This window comes from Neodiprion pinetum, chromosome 1 (genome assembly GCF_021155775.2).
Source record: "Neodiprion pinetum isolate iyNeoPine1 chromosome 1, iyNeoPine1.2, whole genome shotgun sequence".
NCBI lineage: Eukaryota > Metazoa > Arthropoda > Insecta > Hymenoptera > Diprionidae > Neodiprion > Neodiprion pinetum.
The window spans coordinates 33,561,246-33,583,131 of NC_060232.1; the positions used below are offsets into that span (position 1 = coordinate 33,561,246).

The 21,886-nt window shown below is 42.6% G+C and overlaps 4 protein-coding genes across 5 annotated transcripts; all 4 read left to right on the top strand.

Moving 5' to 3' along the window:
* The first annotated feature begins 31 nt into the window (after nucleotides 1-31).
* Nucleotides 32-9,786, top strand: LOC124224828 (uncharacterized). Of its 2 annotated transcripts, XM_046637032.2 has the most exons (4): nucleotides 34-235; nucleotides 971-1,348; nucleotides 1,437-8,623; nucleotides 8,907-9,786. In XM_046637032.2, exons 3-4 carry the CDS (start codon nucleotides 1,712-1,714, stop codon nucleotides 9,162-9,164), a joined length of 7,170 nt encoding a protein of 2,389 aa, XP_046492988.1. In that variant the 5' UTR covers nucleotides 34-235; nucleotides 971-1,348; nucleotides 1,437-1,711; the 3' UTR covers nucleotides 9,165-9,786. The 2 variants fall into 2 exon arrangements, with proteins under 2 accessions (XP_068992247.1, XP_046492988.1); XM_069136146.1 differs by having other exon boundaries at nucleotides 32-235; nucleotides 971-8,729; nucleotides 8,907-9,047.
* Nucleotides 9,787-11,443: 1,657 nt separating this feature from the next.
* Nucleotides 11,444-13,027, top strand: LOC124210632 (uncharacterized). The gene is made up of 3 exons (XM_046608794.1): nucleotides 11,444-11,583; nucleotides 11,806-11,902; nucleotides 12,732-13,027. The coding sequence occupies exons 1-3, from the start codon at nucleotides 11,569-11,571 to the stop codon at nucleotides 12,974-12,976; spliced, it is 357 nt and encodes a 118-aa protein (XP_046464750.1). The 5' UTR covers nucleotides 11,444-11,568; the 3' UTR covers nucleotides 12,977-13,027.
* Nucleotides 13,028-13,158: 131 nt separating this feature from the next.
* On the top strand, nucleotides 13,159-16,329 carry LOC124210631 (uncharacterized). Its single transcript, XM_069136167.1, has 4 exons — nucleotides 13,159-13,484; nucleotides 13,916-14,292; nucleotides 14,716-14,782; nucleotides 14,875-16,329. The coding sequence occupies exons 2-4, from the start codon at nucleotides 14,275-14,277 to the stop codon at nucleotides 16,113-16,115; spliced, it is 1,326 nt and encodes a 441-aa protein (XP_068992268.1). The 5' UTR covers nucleotides 13,159-13,484; nucleotides 13,916-14,274; the 3' UTR covers nucleotides 16,116-16,329.
* A 619-nt stretch (nucleotides 16,330-16,948) lies between these two features.
* LOC124210633 (keratin-associated protein 20-1) lies at nucleotides 16,949-17,758 on the top strand. Its single transcript, XM_046608795.1, has 3 exons — nucleotides 16,949-17,062; nucleotides 17,171-17,318; nucleotides 17,479-17,758. Exons 1-3 carry the CDS (start codon nucleotides 17,045-17,047, stop codon nucleotides 17,592-17,594), a joined length of 282 nt encoding a protein of 93 aa, XP_046464751.1. The 5' UTR covers nucleotides 16,949-17,044; the 3' UTR covers nucleotides 17,595-17,758.
* The last annotated feature ends 4,128 nt before the right edge of the window (nucleotides 17,759-21,886 follow it).

Below are 21,886 nucleotides of genomic sequence, written 5' to 3' on the forward strand. Positions count from 1 at the left end.
TTTTAAATCAACGTTACGATTAGAAGAGAAAAATTTCTATCCTTCAAACTCGAAGATACGTAGAAATGCGAAAGTGTATTTGGCAAAAAAACCTTGTATGTGAAATGGGCCAATGAACAATGTGATAGTTTCATTTCGACCGATAAAAACAACTCTCGAGGACTACTGTCGGCAGACAGACAGACAGACTGTCCACATAAAACTTCGACCAGATTATCCATGCTTATTTCCATTGGTAAGGTTTACTCTGTTACAATGTGTAAAATTAACACTGAAAGTTTGCCCGAGAACTTTCTCTGCAGGCAACATCACTGATAAAATCGCTGTTCATGCATTTCTTGAACGAAATCAAACTTTGATCATGCTTCTAGAAAATTTCATGGCAAGCGCGATTGCAATACGGTGCAATATTTCATTAAAAGTAGAGTCGATAAATTTTTGCGACACTCCGAAGGACTCGGAGATAGAAAAAAGTTGTCAAACAATCGTGACAAATTGACTGCCCATTTTGCAACGCATTATTGATTCCCGCGACTGCAATGATAATGTAATGTACAGAGATTCGCAATTCGCATGGCCGGGAAAATAACGAACACATCATTCAACAATATTTGTTGGTATGTATAATCCAGTAATGTTTTTACATGCATGTATCGGTTCTATTCAACCGCTTCATATTTTATGATTTTCTTACTTTCCGCTTCGATTTGCCAAGCGTATCGCTCGCAACCGTGCTCACAATCGCTTGTCGCCGACGGAGGGACTTTCTTCTGTCTACCGCGCAGTTATAATTCTGTATAAGATTCAAGAACCGGGTCTTGTGTTCCGTTATTTTCACTCCAAACCGCACGCACACCGCCTGATCTCTTTGCAGACAAACATCAACACTGGTGGTTGCATTTCAACTTCCTCACTTTTTTCTGCTGTAAATAATTTAACACGAATTTGCTTAATATTTTTTGTCTTTCAGATAGCAAAAATATTGATGATTCCGTTCAAAATTATACGTCTGGTGAACAAAAAAGGCGCATTGATTTACGCTGGAATAAAATGAAACTGTGGAAAAAACTTTTCACGGGAAAGCAGTTTTCGCGTCGATATAAAGGAACGCAGTCAGCATCAATTGCAAATTAATTTCGGAAGGTTCGAATTGATCCAGAACTAGCGGAACGCAATGTCGTTCCGGCAAGTAGAGATAGCGTTAGCGTTTTTTGTCTCGCTTCTCCCTTTCGAATCCTAGGAAAATATAAATTAGACTGCATTGATCGCGCAGCGAGCAGTACATTCTGGTGGCTCATTTGTAAAGGTGGAAAGCTTAAAACGGTTTGACAGTGAAATGTGCGCATTGGTAAGTCGGATTATACGCACCGTGTGATAGAAGATTATCAACGAGTTTTAATTGCATTCTAATTTTTTTCCTATTATTGATTGTGCAGTGTGACTTAATCGTCTTGAACATCGATGCTAAGAAACTGTCCAGCCTAGGAAAGAAAGTACATTAAGTATCAGTGCCTAAAGACCGTATACTAAATCGGATCTGCGTACATTTACAAATCTAACAACTAAACAGAGAAGGATTGAACTTGGTGGTAGCATGTGACCACCTAATCTCAAAATCGTGCCCCTTGAACAAGTGAAACCCGACTAAATTCAGTGGTTGCATATCCATGAGTTCGGCAGAAATAATGTGGTGGTGAACGCATCTGTAAAAATGATTCAAAAAGTAGTTTGGTGCTTGTTTTTTCTTTCGGTTCTAAGTGTAAATCATTGCTCGCCAAGTAGCAGCGACGCCCGCAGCCTTACGACCGAGGGAAAAGCCGAGTCCGACGAACCGAGTGTCCATCCTGACCTCGAGCCTAGTGCGTCCGAATCGAGCAGCGAGGATGTCGCCCTGGAGGATTCGGAGGACGATCCTCCCGGCCCACCGGACCACGTCATCCCTTATTCGGAGCACGAAGATCCTGCGGAAGTGCCAACGCGACCGAAATACGTCGCTCCAGGTGCCTGGGCCAAGCCTGATCCGAAGAAGAATATCCCCCTGGATTTTGTGCCGACTAAATCACTGGCCCAGGTGCGAGGTACCCACACGGTGAAGGTTTTGCCGCAAAGCGCAGCCATCGAGGAGGCCGAAACCGCCGAGGAAAGGGAGAACGCTCCCAGATTACGACAAGTGGTCAGCAATAAGAAGATCAACACCATATACACCGAGGAAGGCTACGAAGACTCGGCCTACGACCATGCCGGGCATGTCAGAGACGCCGACTTTCACGAAGGGTACGCCAAAAAGCTCCACGACCAGCGACACAGCAAGGCGAGATCCGGAGCCGACGGCAAGCGCAAACCGAAGAAGGGAAATCTGAGAAGCGAGGCTCTCGAGCCGAAACTTCAGGAGTTTGAGGAATTCAACGACGACTACAGCGACGAGCCTCCGCCGAAGGAAAATTCGAAAGCTAAAAAATCGTCCAGAAAGAAGAAGAAAAAGAAGAAGAACAAGTTCCCCGAGGATGAGCTGAGCAGGCCTGATGTCAATCCGAAAATCGTCGCGGAGAATGAGATCGAAAGATTGGAGGACGACCTCGGGAGGGAAAACGAAGAGGCCGAAAAGGGCTCGGAGAAGGATCTGCTTCGAGGAGAGATCGAGAATAATCAGAACCTGAATTCAAACGCACAGATAAGCGAATACGGCGCTGACGAAAATAACGACTCGTCGAATTCACGACCGCAGGAGAGTGTTTACAACCTGCAGGGAGACATCACCACGGTTACCTACGAGAGTCTTAACAGTCCGCAGCCAATTATCACTGAGGCACCGACAACGGCCAATTACGGTGACGTATTTTGGAAGTACTATAGTACATCGGCGACTCCCTATAACGCAGATCCGTCCACGACGTTGACGGCCTTTAACAGCCACGGCCCGTATCTTCTGTATTCTGATAACGCGGGTGCCGTTCTGCCGATTCAGGATACCGTTCCAATCCAAAATGGCCACCAGCCGGTAAATCCAAACGCGATTCCGAACCAGGAATACGGTATCGTGAACGATCAAATCGCCAACCCCCGGAGCGGTGAAGATTATCTGAGTTTCGTTAATTTCGGTGATCCTGCAACTTGGGGATACAGTGCTATGAACGTTCCTGTAAAGTCCGTGGTACAAACGACACCATCGCACTACGATGATATTTCTTTATACAGCACACCGACTTACTCGTTGATTACGAACTCGCGGAAACCATATGATTATGGGAAATATAGCCTGCCGACGGATTCGTCTGCTTGGGAAAAAATGTATCTCCAGTCAGAAAAGAAAGCGGCTGAAAGGCACCAGAATTATGATGCCGCAAGCTCCACTGCGTCTTACAGCAGTTCGGCAACGAAACATCATAATCAGGCGATCGGTAGGGCAGATTTGACTGGAAATAATCCATTGGCATCAGCGTCTGACAACGGGAAGGGAACTTCTGTCCGGGTATACAGTCCAGACTCGAAGTATGCGAAAATGTTGAACTTTGTAACCAGCCAACAAAATAGGAAGTACAATGGGAAAAAAAGTGAGAGTGCCAACGTGGAGGATTTCACTATCATGAAGCCGCCGGCTGTAAGCACGTCTGTATATTCCGATTTCACACTGAATTTATATCCCAATGTCGCAGGCTATTCGACCATAACGCAGGAAAGCGAAGCAGTGAAAGAAGGTAATGGGAAAAAATTCAACGCTAACAAGAACAATGTAAAACACAACGGCTTAGTCCAGGTTATAGGCTTAGAATCACCGGCATTTCATGGCGGTGCCCCACCCGGTGTTGATAGAAAGAGATTATTTCCCGCCTCTAAACTCCTGCCACCTCCGCCAAATGGCAGAGATAATTACGCCGAGCAAATTGGATATTACAAGCCTGCCAATCATGCCGATCCTCTCTACGTTCCGCGTAATCGCAGATCTTCGCGACATCCGCGAAGCGTTGACGAAACAGCATTGAGTGAGGAGAAGATCGCCGATCTTGTTATTGCGCACGAGATAAGTAAGCGATTCAATTTTACTGTCGAGAATGATAAAGGGTCAACGGAGCACCGTGATATCGAAGGTGCGCGGAAGGCGACAATGAGACGAAAAAGGAATCTGGTACGTGAAAATAGCCAGACTGTAACGGAAGATTCCCTTACGCTAGCGGAAGAGCTTTTTCTGAGTGAAAGTAAAGAGCGCGACGGATTTCTGAGGAACGATAGATCGCGAAATGGGAGCGATCATGAAGATCTGCTCAACGCGTCTCATAAAATAGCCAGCGATGTTATCGACGAAGAAATCGAAGCTAGATTCGAAGATGAAGATCACGATGCGGTGAAAGAGGGTGAGGCGAGGGAGGAAGAACCAGAGTACGAAGATGAAGACGAAAATGAGGATGAAAAAGCCAGACGTGAAGAGCTGGTTGAAATCGATGATCCGGATCTAGACTACCTGGACGAAATTCAGGACGTTAACGAGATCGTGAATTATCCCACAACCACTGTTGCTAGTATCGATCATCAGAAATATCCCTTTTACAAAAATTCTAAAGTGTCGAGTTTGTCTCCCTTACAGTATATCATAAACCCCGAACAGATTCCGAGAAAAACGTTTGGAGGAATGGAATTCTATGACTCCAGAGATAGGTACGTAGAGTGCGAGGGAGTCGATCCGAGTCTGGACGAAGTTCTCCCCGAAGAGGAGGAACCCGTACCGAATAGGGGCCCAAAAGAAAATTTACCCCGCCTGAGAGGCCTGGGAGATAAATTAGACTGCTACAAAGCGAAATATTTTGGACAAAACCCTTTCGATAGCCCTTTATTTTTCGAGAAGCAGATCACTCAACCGACTCGACCAACCGAATTGGACCCCGTAAAGTTTGCGGCCAGGATCGCAGAATTGCCGGAACTAGACGAAAAGCACCCTGCACAATCGAGAAAACCGGAAACCATAACGATTAAAAGAATGGACAGTGGCCGGAGGCGAGTGAAGAACCGAAACCAAGCGAAAGCCATAAGCGTGAAATCTTCCGTTCAACCGCGGACCAGAAAACGCAACAACACTAATAACGCTAAATTGATAGAATCATTGAATAAGAAACCGCAGAGAGATCCGAGAAGAAATAGGAACCGTAGACCGGCTCAGATACTTGAGCCGACCGCGATGCAGACGGCCGAAACCAAGTCCGTAACACCGTATGAAACGGAAGTTTACGAGGATGTTATGGGGACGATAAAAAACATGGCAAGCTTGTACGAATTCCTTGGAACGCCAACCGTGCCCACCTCTATGGAGGCGACGATTGTGTCACCGAACGCAGGCCACACTCCGGGTGCAACGAGTCCAAAGAAAGTGAAAACGTCGAATCGCGTTCCAATACCGAACGGGAAAAGAGAGCAGGGTTTTTACCCGATGGATGTAACGGCAAGCCCCTCCGACGAGAGTATCGTCGGTCTACTTCCGCCTCCTCAGCTCGTCAATAAGCCGAAACTTCGACCCTACAGAACTAACAAGGTTTCGTACAATACTAGAGTCAGAACCGAGAGGCCGGTGAGGGATGATGACCAAAAGATTATCGGATATTTCAGAACCGTCACGGTCCACAAACGGAGCCTGGATAATCGCCACGGTAGTCCAGGTGACCCAGAGATGAACGCCAGCAAACACATCGTGAAAGTAAGGGGCAAACGAAACGGAAATCCCAGTGCTGTTTTTGCGACAACAGCGAGTCCAAGGCTTAAACGAAAGCGGAAGACCAATCTTGATGCCAGTGCAGCTACAACGACGACTACCACAGAAGAGCCTGTAACTCGAAAGAACAGACCTGCTTACGTTGTCAGGACTAGATCCAGAAATTCAAAGGATGAAACAAGCACCGAAAGACACGGAGAGTTCACCACCGCCCAAAGAAACTCGGCAGTGATCGACGGTAGGAGAAAAGAACCAAGGTACACGGAAATCGTCAGAAAGAGGACTCAAACAGTCGCTTCTACCACGTCCACACCAAGCTCGGAACAATTGCCGGAATCTAAGAGCACCGAAGCGCTGACAAATCCTGATATGATCGGAACTCTCTCGGAACAAGTAGCAAAGCCAGGTGAGATTCATGAGAGCGTTCATACAATGCCTAGAAAGAGGAAAACACGAGTTGGAAATGCCGAATCTTCTGACGAGATCTACGAGGCTGGCACGACAGATCTTGAACCGGAACGAATAGAAGAAAATGACGAGAGTCCGGAGAATTATGAGGAAGAAAACGCTACTGTTGAACCGGAGAAAATAGTTAGAAAGTATGATGTTCACGAAGATGTTCAGGAAGAAACGACTCCGAGTGTCATGGACTTCGCAAAACCTACGAGGACTTTCGGGCATGGGAATTTTGATAGTTTTTTTAAAACAGATGGTTCTGGATTCGGCGATGGCTTTAACGTTAAACCAAAATCGGGACGATCAGAAAGCGAGGTGATGAATACTCGAAATGAGAAATCTAACGAGGAACAAGTTGACGGGGAGGACGAGGACCACGATGTAGATCCAAAAAATGATTCTTACGAAGAAGAAGAGTCATCTGATGAAGAGAGTCCTAAATATTCCAGTGATACGAAACAGTATTCCGACTCTTCGGACGAAAGCGCTGATAATTCTGAAAGTGAGGAGAAAAATTCACCGCAAAAGGATTCCGAAATGACTTTTTTCAGATACAACAGTCGCCCGAGTTCACCGTTCGAGAGCTTTGAGGATGAGAAATTTTCCGATTTGGGACCTCGCATCAATAAGCCAGCATTTTACCATCCCTCTTTCCAGGATATAAAGGACGAACGATTTTTCTTCGATGACTCCGATGAAGATGGGAAAGATCAAGCTGACGAGAGTTCCGAGAACGGTAAATTCACGTTCGGAAGGTATCATGACGAAGAGGACGACGAAGAGGATGCAGCGGAGGAAGATTACTCGGCGCATAGTTCAGAAAAATATGAATATCCTTGGGAGAAACGGGAAAGATTGGCCGAAGAGAGGCGGAAGGAGCGCGATATGTTGAGGAAAATGATAGGCTACAGTTCGATCCACGACGACGATGAATTCGACGAGGAAGAAAGGAAGGCTTCTTCTTCAAAAAAAAATGAAAAATTCACGTACCCATGGGAGCGCTATGAAGTACCGAGTAAAAACTACAAAAAGAATTTGCGGAGGAACAAAGGACACGACAACGAGGAAGTGGGATCAGAAAATCGCCCAGTTGCTAAATTTAGCAGTAAATACAGTTCCAATCAGTTCAAATTGCCATTTTCTAATAGTGCACCTATAACGACCGCCGAGCCTAAGAAAATAAGAGAATCGGTGTTGAAGTTTTTGAAGGAGGCTGATGAAGCATCCTCAGTCGAGCCCACGGTTGCCTTCGAAACTGATATTTCGACCACCGGTAAACCCGCACCCACAGTTAATACTCCAGTTTCCACAACCGAAAAGATGGTGTCGAGTGAACCGGTTCGCTCTGATTTGAAGAACACTAAACGGGTATCTGATTCGAAAATTATTCCTGAAAATATCACAACGGCACCGAGATTAGTTATTCGTTACAAAGCCACGCCTGTTAGGGACCGGCCTACCCTCAGACCAAGTTTAAAATCTGCCACTGAAGCACCTGCAATGTCAAAAACACAAACGACATCGACATCAACGACGACGACGACAACGACACGAAGACCATCAAGGCTGAAAGGTAGAGCCAATACCGCTAGGCGGACACCTTTCTACAGGGCACAGGAACACCAAATTACTACGAGTACGGTTCTTCCAAGAGCCAGATGGACATCCACTACCACGACCACAACTGAGAAACCTGGAAAATTATTACCCAGAACACCGGGTAGATTTGTCGTACGGAAACGTGGCAACTCCAAGGATGCTCCAAACTTGTCTCAGAGTCAGGAAGTTCCGCAGAAGTCAACAGCATCAACGACTGTCTTGTCCCGCCGAAGAAAACGACCCACTGTCGATACTCGTACACCGACCAGAAGTAACACGGTCGAGAAAATCTCGCATACAACCAAAAGGCCTACATCGACCGTTGTCGAAGATCGTGATACAGAAGATCCGAAACCAACAAGTAGAACCTTTGAGCATCGCTCGCGAGTGTCAAAGGAAGAGATCATCACGAAGACGTCTTTCCCCAATCGGGATGCCACCTTTGGAACCCTTACGAACAAGAATACGGACAAAGCAAATAACTTCGAAAATGACAATTTGAAGTCGAAGAAGGCTCACACGAGTGTGCCAGGTCGTACAAAAAACTTGTCAGATTCAACGAACTCGGAAGATGATTCTCCGGGAAAGAATGAGAGCGTCGAAACGTTTTCAGAAACCATGGAAGAGACACCGGAACACTTTTACCGGATGAAAGTAACGCTCGACAAGGATGGAAAGAAACGGACATCCATCTCAATCATTCCCAAGGATCCGACCGTCGGGCCGTCGGCACTGGAGGACGAGCTGCACTTGAAGAGAGCCAAAATGGAAGAACTGAAGAGAAAAAAGAATCAGGGATACAAAAAATTTGATGAGGTGAAAACGCAAAATGCCGAGTCGGACGCCGATATCGATAGTTCACTAAGGGACGATGTAAGTTATCTTAGCAGTCGTGAGGTCACCCGATTGACCGAGCATGTCTACCGAAAAATATTTACCTCTACCTCATGGATTGCAGACAACAACATTCACTGAAAGTGTAATTATCATTTTTGATAGTTTCTAAATAGAAATGAGAAACATCTGAAATTTATCCTGGTTACTCTGCAATCGCTCTCACCCTGAATGTCTTGACAAATAACTAAGTCCATTTGCCATGTGAAAACATTGTCAAAACTGCCGACACGTATGGTGCAATAACTGCTTTATTTTTCAGAGCTTCGTCATGGGCCAACTGCTTCTAAAAATGCCTCCGCAGTTGGGTGAAATAAAGGAAACAGACAACAGAAGGAAAGAGTATACAAACACTGAGGAAACTCTGGGCACAGTGTACGAAGACAGTTCAACTGAAAAGGAAAGGATGAAACAGAATAGAGAAGATGACAAAGACGAGGAGGATGTGAAACCTTTGACGGTGAACTATATAAGGGACCCAAGCCAGCGGCATTATTATTACATCGAGGATAAAAAATGATTGTAGTTATGTATCAGAGCTTGTGTTATTTTAAACAAATCGTTAAAGTCCGTGCCTGACACGATTTTTACAGCGTGACGGGGCCGTAAAATTTCGCCATTCGCAGATGTCGGAAAAAAATACGCAATTAATTACTACAGCAGCGGTAGCAAATATAAAGTACTATGTCGGTGTCGTTGCACCTTGAATAATTTAAATTCGAGTCATTTAAGACTTTGTCAATCGTTATGCTACTCAAACTATAATACGGCTGTTATTGCGACTACGTTATGCATTTCGTGATACCTGTTTTGCACGGTTAAGCAATTGATATACCCTGTACCAATTATTCAATATCTCTAAAATATTCCGCCGTCAAACAATATGGTTCTAAATCCTGCTCTTGAGGAGATAAAAAATACCGTAAAAAGTGCTATAATGATCATATACACGCAGGTATGGGTTAATAGTTCTTACCCACCGCTGACTACCGCTGATCTAATCGTCATGCAACATATACTGGGTTCGAGTTTCACCTGTTTTGTACACCATTCCACTCGTTACCGTTATACGTTTATTTATAATATTGTACATAGAGAATTCTGTTTTGTTATAATTAATAAAATACGTTACATAAATATCATTCTCATAGTCATTTTCGAATTCAGCGTAACTGTTACGTAAGCCGTCGGTTCGTTGGTCTTCTATAAACCGAATCACAGACCGGAAATACTTTTGCGATTTCATTGAAACGAGTAGGTTGCCACTGCACGTAGTATAGAATACTGTTAATCAATTTCCCGAAACTTTATGGCGTTCAATGAATCGGACGAACTTAAAAGTCATGTTTCCCAGGAAGTATGAATATTTGTTCAACTATTTCGTTCATTTGCCTTATAACATGAAAAAAATCTACAAAATTCTTGCAGATCCAGAGATGCGAAGCTCTCGTTGAGTTTGGCTCCCTCGCACAGTCAGGAACATGGGAACATCTGGATCATTGATAATACTTTTCGTACTCTTCCCTGTTTAGTACCGCAATTCAAGCATCCAAGTAAAAAAAAATATTACGCTCCTGGTACCCTTCGAAATATTTACCATCAAGCAGTCGTATTTACCGATCTTCGAAGCTCCTGCGAACCTGAAAATACAGTCATAGCTCTGAACCAACAGCGCGTGATTACTGCAATGAGATGTAATTACAGGAGGTATTAATTCTTGCAGCAATGATGCAATTAGGTGACAGTCGTGACCAGCAGAAGGACTTGAATCACTGGACGTGGTAAGGCTTTTGTATGTTGCAAAAATTTGTCCCCGTGCAACGTCCACGGTTGCCGGTTTTCGTGCACATTGTTGGCGAGAAATTTTGCGCAAATTATGCAACGCAAGCTTGAAGAGTTTTTATTAAATTTCTTCAGTATTAAAATTGCATGCAAATTCCTGACTGGTACTGAGCGAGACAATGTCAACTTGTATATAATTACGATTTAAATATGCAATAATTAAACGGCAGCTTACATCGTTCTCTCTGTCAGCGCTTTGAATCGATCTCAATTTTGCCTGACATCCCTGACCTGGTTCTTGACACTCGAGAAAATCATTAATCTAGTGCCAATATTTTTGATACGAGGTCGAAGCAAACTTTCGTCGGATATCCTGTCAAGGCGGAAGTTCCTGGTCCAGAAGACGCAGGTTACCAAAACGAGGGTCGAGTATGATATGGAACAACCGCAGGCAAATAATTTCGTGTGAAAACAGAGGTCAGAAATATCCGTGACTTCCCTTCATTGCCACTTACCTACTGACATATAAATTCTCATTAGCACATTCTAACCGCAAGTGAACAAAAGGATCGATATTGCCATTATCTTATTCAACCATCGGATAAAAATATGTCATTCTTATCATGTGCGATCAGACGGCGCGCCCAAAGGTGAACCCAAGAGCCTTCGTTCCTAAAAGAATCCAACGAACAGTGAAAACACTGGAACTTGCACCTTATTGGCCTACATAGAGTGCAATGAGTTAGAGTCGACAGGTTTCATATGAAACTGATTGGTTCTTTGAATTTCTTAAGTCAGTTAATTATCAACTAAGCCATATCGAGCGTCGAACGTACAAGCCAACGCGTACACTCAGGTACAGCAAACAAGATCCAGCGAGTCCTTGATATACACAGATGGCTATAGTGGTAACAGAAATCGAGTGTTAGACTTGTGAGAGGAACTGGGCCTGGCTCAAGGTCAAGGAGGCCGGCGCACTGTGCGGCGATAAAATTCTAAACTTATGAATAACACCTGATCTTGAAAAAAATTGCTTCACTTTGATTGGCTAATGACATACGTTCAACTAGTATATAATTCGGTTCATGATACCAGCTCTGAGTTTTACTCTTGCTCAGTCGTTCTGAACTTCTCTGTGAAACATGTCTCTCAACAAGGTGAGTGCAGCCAACTCTTCGATCATTCAACCTCTTTTTCAAATATTTGTAATACGTTTCACAATCCAACATACAAATCCTTGCACAGTGTCGTCAAATATAGTTGGTGTTTTGTAAATCAAAAATTTGGAAAGATTACTCGAAAACTGCTTATGATAGGCTTTCGCAGACCAAGTTTGCAGCCGAGACTCTGATAAACTGACACATAAACCATTGTTTCAGATCCTTATCCTGGTCGCGGCATCCGCTATCCTGAACTTTGTAAATGCTCGACCAGACAGTGCTGGAATGGTGGAGATGACGAATGGACTTGCCTATGGTAAAGTATACACAGCATCTGCTACTTAGCTCGTGCAAGTAAATCGTGAAATCAGTTTACCTTGAGCTTCAGCAATGCTGCTGCAGCAGATATAATCCAAGAGTTATCTGCCTACTCGGTCAAGCTCGCGTTTAGTAGTCGCCTTCCTCAGTTCTTCAACAGAGATCGCTGCGTTCCTCTAATCCTTTCTCTTGGACAAGTATATTGCTTACGCAAATCAAGTACAAGTAAAGCCGCGGGTTCGAACTCGCTTCGGGAATTTATCGATAAATTGCCGTGATCAAGTCCCGGAAGAAAATTATTGTGCACAGTAAACGAAATACCGAAGAGAATCCGTATAGCGACTTAAAATTACAAAAAAAATTCGTAATCAGGTTGTTATTACAGATGTTCTAAGGCAAGACAATCAGATTCGAACAATAGGTATAGAAAAAAAAGTTCATCCTTCTATTGGCTGCAATTATTGATGCGTGATAGAAGCTCATTCAGTCATTGAATGCAATGCAAGCTTGTCCAGAAATAAACCGGCTTAGTGGGTCTCCACGTTACTGTGACCGTAAAACGGTATTGAAGTTTTTATCCGCGTTTTCCTAAGTAATGAATCACGTGAGATGACGTGAGAGTTGCATTTCTTTTTCACTCGTTTATTTGCGAAAGAGCAGGAAATTCTAACGGAATTGTAGGGCAGAGACGGAAACTAGGCATGTCGAGTGCCGATTGCGTGAAGGACGGTGACAATAATTATTATCGAAAGTTGTTGCATACATATTATAATCACAGACCACCGGATGACCGGTTATACTTACTTCCATACATTTTTACCCCGCAGGCGGAATTCCGTACGGTAGCGTCAGCGGAATGGTGGCGAAATACGGAAACTCGAATACCGGCCAAATCTCCAGCTACGCACCAGCCAATCCTCGTTCAGCACCGTCGCTGGTCATGAGTCAAAATTCGAGAAGACCATCGATCGTTCCGGCTCCGGGATCTGGAGCGCCTGTGCAGATCTTCAGTCATCCGGGCGTCGTGGCGCCAGGCGTTGTCGGCATGATCCATTCGGTCGGTTATCAGTAGTGTTAAATTTCTGTGACGAAATAAATCCTTATTTATTACTTGCGAACACCATTTCCGATTTCTTTTCATTTCGTTTTTTTATTTCAATTTCACCGCGTTTACTGGCCGACCTTTTGCCACGCCAGTGATTCAATTGCCTGTCGCAATTATTATGTACTATATAGTTACGTAGTTTTCAGTCAACGCTGATCACCTTATAATGTTTCTTATACACGAAAGCAAGAAACATAACGTGCAATTTATACGCTTTTCGATGAGCAAATTTTATGACCAATTATGATCTTTTATTTTTACATTGCACTTTACTGGGTTCTTGAGTAGTTTCGTAACACCAAAGCTAATTTCGATTTTCGCAATTTGAACCAAAGTTCCCGTTCTGAGAAACCGTGAAGGTTGACTTGAACCACCTGTTCGCCTCGATGAAAAACCTCTCGGATTTTGGGCTGACTTGGTACCTTGTATTTTTTTATTTTTCCCGTGATGACTTCAGATTGAACAATTAGATTAAGTGAGTGACAAACTTTTCAGTTAAAACTGTAGACTAGATAGCTTATAACGACTGTAGCTAGGGTAAAACAGGTTTGTTTCATAACGTAGCAGGGACTCTACAGTCCTACAGTAGTAACCGACAGTTTGTTGAACTGACCGAGTAAACGATCACAGCGAATTATTCAATCTGTCCAGTTCCTTGTTCACTTCCACGTTGTACAAACTGATCTCTTAACAGAAAAGAGATACCTTCGCAATTACTCTAGTCAAAAATAATGAATCAAACATGTCTTTTATAACTTCTTTGGTAAAGATTGAAAGTATAAACTTAGAAAGATCGAATGATGGTCTGATCCGCAAGGTTTTCTTCTTTGTGATCAAAGAAATTGACACTTGATAACTGATGCAGTCAAGTAATTTGCGTTCAATTAATTGGACAACTTTTGATAGTTATGCAGTAGTGTCGAGTGCCCAAATATCACAAGGACGTATGCTGATGAATGATCGACGGTGAACCAAACAGTTCAATGCGTCTTTTCAGTCACAATGAGTACCTGGTGTTACATTTAATCCGTGGTTCCTGGCGGCCCGCTAACACCCCGTATCTCCTCCATACCACGCCGCGTGTATATTGCATGAACGCGTGCAATGAGAGGTAGAGAAGCAGGGAAATAACGACGAACGACATGCCATGTATCCCCATTCCTTAATCCAGATACACGCATAAGGAGTCGGTAACAATCAGGAGAGAAAGTATAAATGACATCTAGCGAGGAGCAAACCCTTTAGTCTTTCGTGGAGAGAGCACCATGCAATACCCACCACAGGTGAGTAGCAGTAATCAATTTACTGACTAATAATTTCCGATTTGAATAAATCACCGGTGATATCATTGCACGTGCGAAGAAGGTGACTACTTTTATTTGGTATGTCAACTTGTAGTGCAGTATTTTGATGAGATAACAATACGTGCGCCTTGTGTAACTACTGAACACTTTTCCAACACTACATGTATTAATCTATGAATGAGGTAGCAAATCGCACACGCACACTGGCCTTGGTGATTTATGTTGCATCGATAAAAGTTGTAGTTTGTATGCGTTGTATAAAGTGGTACTAATTGTAGAAATTTCTAGAAGATGTACGCAGAGCATAGCATTATTTCTGCAATTGACAATAAGATTAGATTTTTCTGAATACGAATAAAAATTAGTTGACAACCAAGATCATATTTGCTTTTCTTACTTCAGATCCTGTTATGCATCGCGTTATGGCTAAGTGTCTTCTCGAGACGTTTAGTGGCAAAAGAACCTCCCGGTAAGTTATCAAAACCAATTTCACCAGTGGCATATCGTAACGTGAAATTGATCGATGGTGTAATTGAGACCCATTAATCTTCATATCTGCAGATTCTGAGCTGCTGAAAAAATACGCTAAAGACGTCGAGACGGTTTTGTCGCCGACTCTCATCGAGGAACTCCAAGGCGCTCAGTCGAACCGTTCGGCGGTCAACTTGAAACAAACGGTTCCGAGGACTCCAGAACAAGCAGAGAGCGTCAGTGACAAAAAACCGGAGATACATTTCGATAATCAAGTTTATCCGTACCACTACGAAAGGTCCTATCACTACCACTATCCTCCGAGCCCACAGGATGGGGCCTCAGGGCCAGTGGGTTACTCTGACACTTTTTACGGACCGTCATTCCGGCCACGGATCCACGTGAGCGACATTCGGGATCCAGGTTACTACAGATCCGAGCTCTACAACCCGTTCGGATCACCGGCAAGCCCAAATGCAGGTGTAAAAGCAACTTCGAGCGCGAAGGAAAATATTGAAGTTAATGGGAACGGTAAAGAGACATCCGGAGGACAGGGACCTTCGGAGGTTATCCATGGTCCAAATCCTCTGCCACCAAACGGCTTCGCACATCCCGAGATCTTGACGCAGTCAGCACCCCCTGACCCGTTTCCTAGCATGGATTTTGACAGGTACAGACATGGGGTTTTTGACAGACCGTTGGGGCCCAGTAACTACTTCAGACGAGGTGGGGATATCGGACCACCTCCCCATGATTTTAAGGAAAAAATCTCGCAGCCACTTCAAGAAAGACCCATGGATCCGTACCAAAATTTACCACCCTTGGATTATCAGGGGTATGGTGAAAACCGCCCTCTGAGACCGCACCATCTGTCTCCACCCTTCCCCGATCCCTTTTTCCCTGCGGGTTATCAAAGACCTTTTTACAGCAGCTATCGTCCTTCTGAACACTTTCATAATCTCTTCAACGATACCTTTACGAGAAACTTTTCGCATAGACAGCCTTTCCGTGGATTCTATCCCAATCGTAATTACAACCACCCATCACCTCCAGCACCTTCCCCAGCCCCTTCACCTCCACCACCTGCACAACCCCCGATGCCTCCGCCAGCGCTACCAGAAAGCATGCAGGAATCGCCTCCTCCTACAACCCCTTTAAGTCAACCGACACCTGATGTCAATCCAGAAAATCCTGCAGCACCTGTACCTGCCGCTTCAAATTCAATCTACGAAGTGAAGCTTTTTTTGCCCGCGATCGATAACGTAGATCATGAATTTCAGCCCGGCACATCAGAAGAATTTAAGTACACCAGCAAGAGTTGGAAGTTTTAAGTTAAATTTCTAATTTATCATTAGTCCACTGGACTTAATTTATATAAAGAAGAACAAACCAACTTTGACAGTAAATTTATTATTTAATATTACTCAATTTCGTGTACATACCTTTATAATACATAATTTAATCAACCTCAAGTGATCAGTCTCGCTACTCTACCTATATCTTTTCGTGTAGAATAAATTTAACTCATAGCTGCTGCAGTGCCGGAAATGAGTTATACCTAAATACAGATACTTAAATACCAAGACTGTCATTCCGTGTCTCTATCGCATTGAAAAATATTCTCTCACAGCAAGTTCCTGCGCAATGCAGGAAATGGATTGAAATTCATGCAAGACCTGATAGCTTAGCGACAAACTCTGTGACTAGAACTAATAACGCATAGCGTTGGCAATTAGCTTGCGCGTTCATTGCGCAACGAGCAGCTGGCGTGGCAGCTTATTGGTGACAGATGATGGTAATTTTCAAATGCCCCTAAATCCTTTAATAATTAGTTACGTGAGCTGACATATTATTTCTATTGTGAAGAGAAATGACACGTAAGCAAGCATCGGTTAACAAGCGATTCCTCATTAAGTGCTGGGAAGATATTTGGATGTCAAGGCATTGGGCGGGGCAAGGCATCAGCGACCCCGACCAACTCCTCGTGGTACTCTTGTGTTCTTTCATAATGCACGCATATTCACGTAACTTTTGCAACGACTAACAATGCATGCTGTTATTATCGCGGATATGAACAAGTACAAAGGAAGGAAAATTTTTTTTCCATTCAGAACGGAGAGGGGCTTGAAGGATTCTATGGATACTATAAAAGAACCTCACATCTTTCTTCTGTATCACTGGACATCGAAACCACTACCGTTGGTTCCGAGAAGAGAGGTGTCAGCTCATCAAGCATTGTGGTGAATCGCATAGGTTGAACATGGCTTCAAGTAAAATCGTAAGTGCAACGACAATGACTTAACTTGTAACTTGAAATGCTACTTCGTAAAATTTTGCGTGAATTAAATTCTAACAAGATCAATGTGGGATGATTTTTCTTTACCAGTTCGCATTTCTTCTGCTGGCCAGCATCATCGGCACCGTACTAGCCCGTCCTGGTCACAGCGGTTACATCGGTTATTCACATCCTATAGTCTACAGCAGTTACAGTTATCCGAGCCATGGATACGGACATGGCCTATACTCGTCCTACAGTAAGTCATCATTTGTCTGATCCATGCATGACCAAAGTTCGATTGCCGATTGATTGTCTTATTCTACATTTTTTCAATACTCCAATGTACGAGCCTTCCAATATTTCATCAGCCCATAACAATACGCTGCGTGCAAATACCCATTTATGCCTTTTTGCAGGCTATCCATACTATGGCTATGGCCACGGATATGGATACGGCCATGGCTATGGCTACGGTGGTTATGGCTACAGTGGTTATGGCCACGGAAGTTTGCTTGGAGACTACTGGTGGTAAAGACGAGATTTGATATCTACTGGTTTCATGACTCTCTAATAATCGACTACCCTGCAATGCCCAAGGATTTATAACACATAAACTACGGACACTACGGACGATCTTTTTTTATTATTAATTATATATTTCACCATGTATACTTCAATAAATACTTTTCTTTGTTACATGTACTGTGATTGAACATGCACATTTCGTCTCATTCAAATCCGAATCTACAACTAGCACTCCGAACTATCACCGCTGCACTTTCTAAGTATCAAAAATAACAGTCTTGGAGTGCACAAAGTCCATCCGATGACCGAAGTAAGGAAAAACAGGTTAGACTGTCTCATTCCCATTTTGATGATACACGTAGAAACTGTATAATGATTACTCGTTCACGAATAATGAAGAACTTATAGTTTAAGCGTAAAAAAAACGTCCTTGTCGATGAATTCTGAAAGACTCAGCGCCTGACGTTAGGCAAAATAACTCGCAGGCGTGCGACACTGGTGTGCTAAGTTCAGGCACCATCATCGACAGGTTCAAGGCGCCGACAAATGAAATGCAAGGTAATGCGGGTGCCCCAGTGATTTCTGTAGAGTGTAATCTGTTGCGATACTAAGCAATGAAGACAGCCAAAATCAAAATCATTATGCATACTTTTTAGAAATACTGTAAAAATTGCTAATATTACGTGACAATCCTGCAGAAGATAATTTATGCGCGAATAAACTATGGACGAGAGAACCAATTACTGAAGAACGATTGAATTGAAACAGCGTTGCGGAGATAAAATCGTGATTAAAGACAGGATGTTTAAATTACACATACGTTAACGCCCATAAAACTGTCCACATCTGCATCTAAGCGTGCAGCATTGCAACATTATAATAACGAATTAAATAGCTTAGATTGCTGCAACGTTTAATTGGCATGTTATTTGGGTAACAATCCGTGCATTACGTATCTAAAGATTCAGTGAATTATATTTGTTTTCAATCTGTATATCATATATGACAACGTATCTATCCTTGTTTCTAGAAACTCTTCCGTTCATGGTCATTCAAATATCTATGGTGTATGTTATTTACAAACGCTAGTAGGTGCGAGATAATGATTTCTTACAACGCCTATTGCGTCAGAAAATCTATGAGTCGATTAAATCTGACCCAAACTAGCAAAATGACGATAAATTTAACATGCCTCATTGCGATGGGTATTAATTATTACGACGTCTGCACTTGCTGTTAGAAATTTGGTACTTATAGATGTGGAAGAAATGCCTCGCCTCTACATTATAGTTTAAACACGCAAACCGAGATTCTCCCAGTTATCATTTAATTGCTCCTCTGCGCAATCTCTTGTTCTTAGGCTAAATCCTTATACCGCTGATATTATTATTATATTACAATTCAAACACCGTATGCATAGTTTGGACCTGAGACATACCCATAACGCCACGGTATAATTAGAGAGTGTGTATAAATCTGCTTCTGCTGTACGAATACCGCATGGGTGAAGGTACGTACGTGAAATCCCTGGACTAAAACATTGCCCAATCAATGGACAAAATAAATTAGTCGATTTCAAAACGCCCTCGCAGCTAACAAACATCAAATGTATATTTTCATCACATTTATGTTTTGCGGCAAGGTACCAAGGCGAGGTGAATTTATTTACTTTGAAATTGATGTGGACGTTTGAATAATAAATCGGTCCTATGAGGTATACATAATAAGTTTGGATAATTAGCAAGAAATTTCTTACCTACTTTTTAAATTATCGAACTTCCATTTGTGGCCTTGAGCTATACTCGCGCGGATCATCTTCAACGCTCGCAGTCTTCTACCAAGGGTAGCATTGAATCTTCATTAAGTACGCGTGAAAAAAAACGCCGTTCAATTTTTTCGAGCCAGTTCCTTTCTTAAATTTAAATACTCATTTGCAACATGCTTGAACAGATTAGCGACCTGAATATTAGGTAAAAGGTGCGAAATGTAAAACCTATTACTAACGCGTCTGTAAGGTGTTTCGAAAACTGTACGTTTTGCATCAACGAACTCTATTCATGCCTTGGCAAATAACCATCGGATCGAGTCGAGATTCTAAACATACCGCGAACTAAATTACAACCAAAGATTACGACCAAAACATCGACAAGGCGGCATTGTGTTTGCCGCGAAATTTCAAAACTTAAACTGGTAACAAATTGCGGTATCATTCGAGTGGGTCAAGCGAGTGTTTAACACGAAGGTGGCGCAGACGCAATGATTTAGCGCGTGTAATAATTACGATGTATGTGAATTGTGTAAAATAGTTCTGAGTCGAAACGTTTGAATCCATTAGATGGTTTTCAAGCTTGTTGCCAATTGCATAATGTAAGTTTGTAAGCAAACAAACACACCCGTTTAGCACGTCACTTTCACCGCATGTATGATCTACCTGTAGATATGTACATACATGGTGTATCGAAATGCAAAAATTCGAGCTTACCGACTAAAGTGATTTCCGACGCCTGCAAAAAACAATAATTACAATGTACTTACCTAGTAGTAATAGTGGCAGTATCGAGTTTAACGAAGGGAAACATTGACAAGGGAAAGGACATCAAAGAACGCTGTAACGTCGAACATCATGGGAGAATAATTCTCGGGCTATTAATTTTCAATACTCTTCACACGATTGTGTCGTAATGCTTATACATGTAGGGACACAAATGTTACTGAAAATTAAATTCACTTACTAGCGAATTTTATTATAGAAAATATAGACCCGCTCGATTTTGATTCTGAGTTTTCCGCTGATACCGTATTTTACGTTGTTATCCAGCTAAATAGCACAGTCGACAGTTAAAAGTTAAATGTCACAATCATTATTTTTTAATTATAGTTTCGAAATAAAGAGAAACGAAAGTTTAACTTTTGATTGCCCGGTGTTCATGCATTGTAAATTCACAACATTAACCATACCCACATTTGTGATTTTTCGATCCTAACGAGTCCTAACGAAAATTGGCAAACATATTACATTCTTGCGTCAGTTATAATCAATTTAGAAATTTCTTCTACCTTTTAATAACCAATAAACACGGTATCGAAGAGTACAGTAATTAGAAGTACTACAATAGTGAAAAATACATTCATCAAACCCGACAGTGGATCCAAAGAGAGTGTAGTTCTTCGGCCATTAGCACGCCTCGAAGTTACGCATACCCAACAACGAAGTAATATGCATAGTAAGCAAAGTAATAAATTCGTTATTTATCTTCCAGTGATAAATCTCTGAACAACTTGGAGCGCTGTGTATTTCGCGTATGAAGTGCGCAGTTGATCGGCTCCAGTCCGGCATACCACGACCTACGATCAGAGCTCACCTTTTCAGGTCAAGTCTTCATACTGGTATGTTGCAGCAGCAATCAGCGATGCGCCACAGGCCGCGTACTCGCTCTGCAAAGTGATTTGAAACGATGGGATAATTAGCTTCCACAATCACGGTAAGAACAATCAATATTTTGCGAGCATTGCGATGACTGATCAAACGAAACCACAAGTCCTACCGTAAGAACGTGGGTGTGACTTTGTTGCCCGGTTAGGTGAATTTCACAAACGGCGTATTTATATTCCGTTGCATTGGGTAATCGTTCGGTAGGAATGCTATGAAAATAACATTGAACGTGTCGGCGATACCTGTGTAATCAAACATTCGTATGGGTGCACCTTAGGGAATATCTTGAGGAGCCGCAAAAAAAAACAATAAAAAAAAAAAAAAGAATTAGGAAGTATAGAAAGGTACACATGCCGCATGGCTCACCTTGGCAAAAGTATTTGACGAACAAGCACATTCTACCGAAGACAGACAGAGAAAATAAAGGTTCTGACGATGTAAGTCATCCGGGAGAAGGCCAGTACGGACAAATCTGTTCAACTGCGAGGCATGTCGAAACTATATTATTGATTAAATACAGGGATCTTTAATGCCAGTTCCAAAAATAAGATATTATAATATAAATCCGGGACTATAAAATACCAAGCTATTGATGTTGCAATGCAGAAAATGGGGTACGGTGTTTATGCGTTGGAAAGCAAGAAAAATAGCCAATGAAATAACCGGAATCAGACATCTGTGTATTTATTATGCAAATATTTCGACAAATTTTATGTGTCACTTAATTATTTTTGTCTTAAATTTAAACGAAGAGAAAAAAATAGGCTTCCGGAGGACACCGACTGTTTATAAATTCATGCATTCATTGATGATCAGATGCATCTCCAAAACAGCGTGTTTAATTGTAGAACCGTAATTTTGCGAAC

Excerpts from the sequence above, each read along its gene's own strand:
- LOC124224828 (XM_046637032.2), top strand. The coding sequence starts at position 1,712 with ATGATTCAAAAAGTAGTTTGGTGCTTGTTTTTTCTTTCGGTTCTAAGT. Across the intron at positions 8,624-8,906 it reads ATAGTTCACTAAGGGACGAT|AGCTTCGTCATGGGCCAACT; the intron begins GTAAGTTATCTT and ends TTTATTTTTCAG.
- LOC124210632 (XM_046608794.1), top strand. Across the intron at positions 11,903-12,731 it reads GACGAATGGACTTGCCTATG|GCGGAATTCCGTACGGTAGC; the intron begins GTAAAGTATACA and ends TTTACCCCGCAG.
- LOC124210631 (XM_069136167.1), top strand. Across the intron at positions 14,783-14,874 it reads AGTGGCAAAAGAACCTCCCG|ATTCTGAGCTGCTGAAAAAA; the intron begins GTAAGTTATCAA and ends TCATATCTGCAG.
- LOC124210633 (XM_046608795.1), top strand. Across the intron at positions 17,319-17,478 it reads TGGCCTATACTCGTCCTACA|GCTATCCATACTATGGCTAT; the intron begins GTAAGTCATCAT and ends GCCTTTTTGCAG.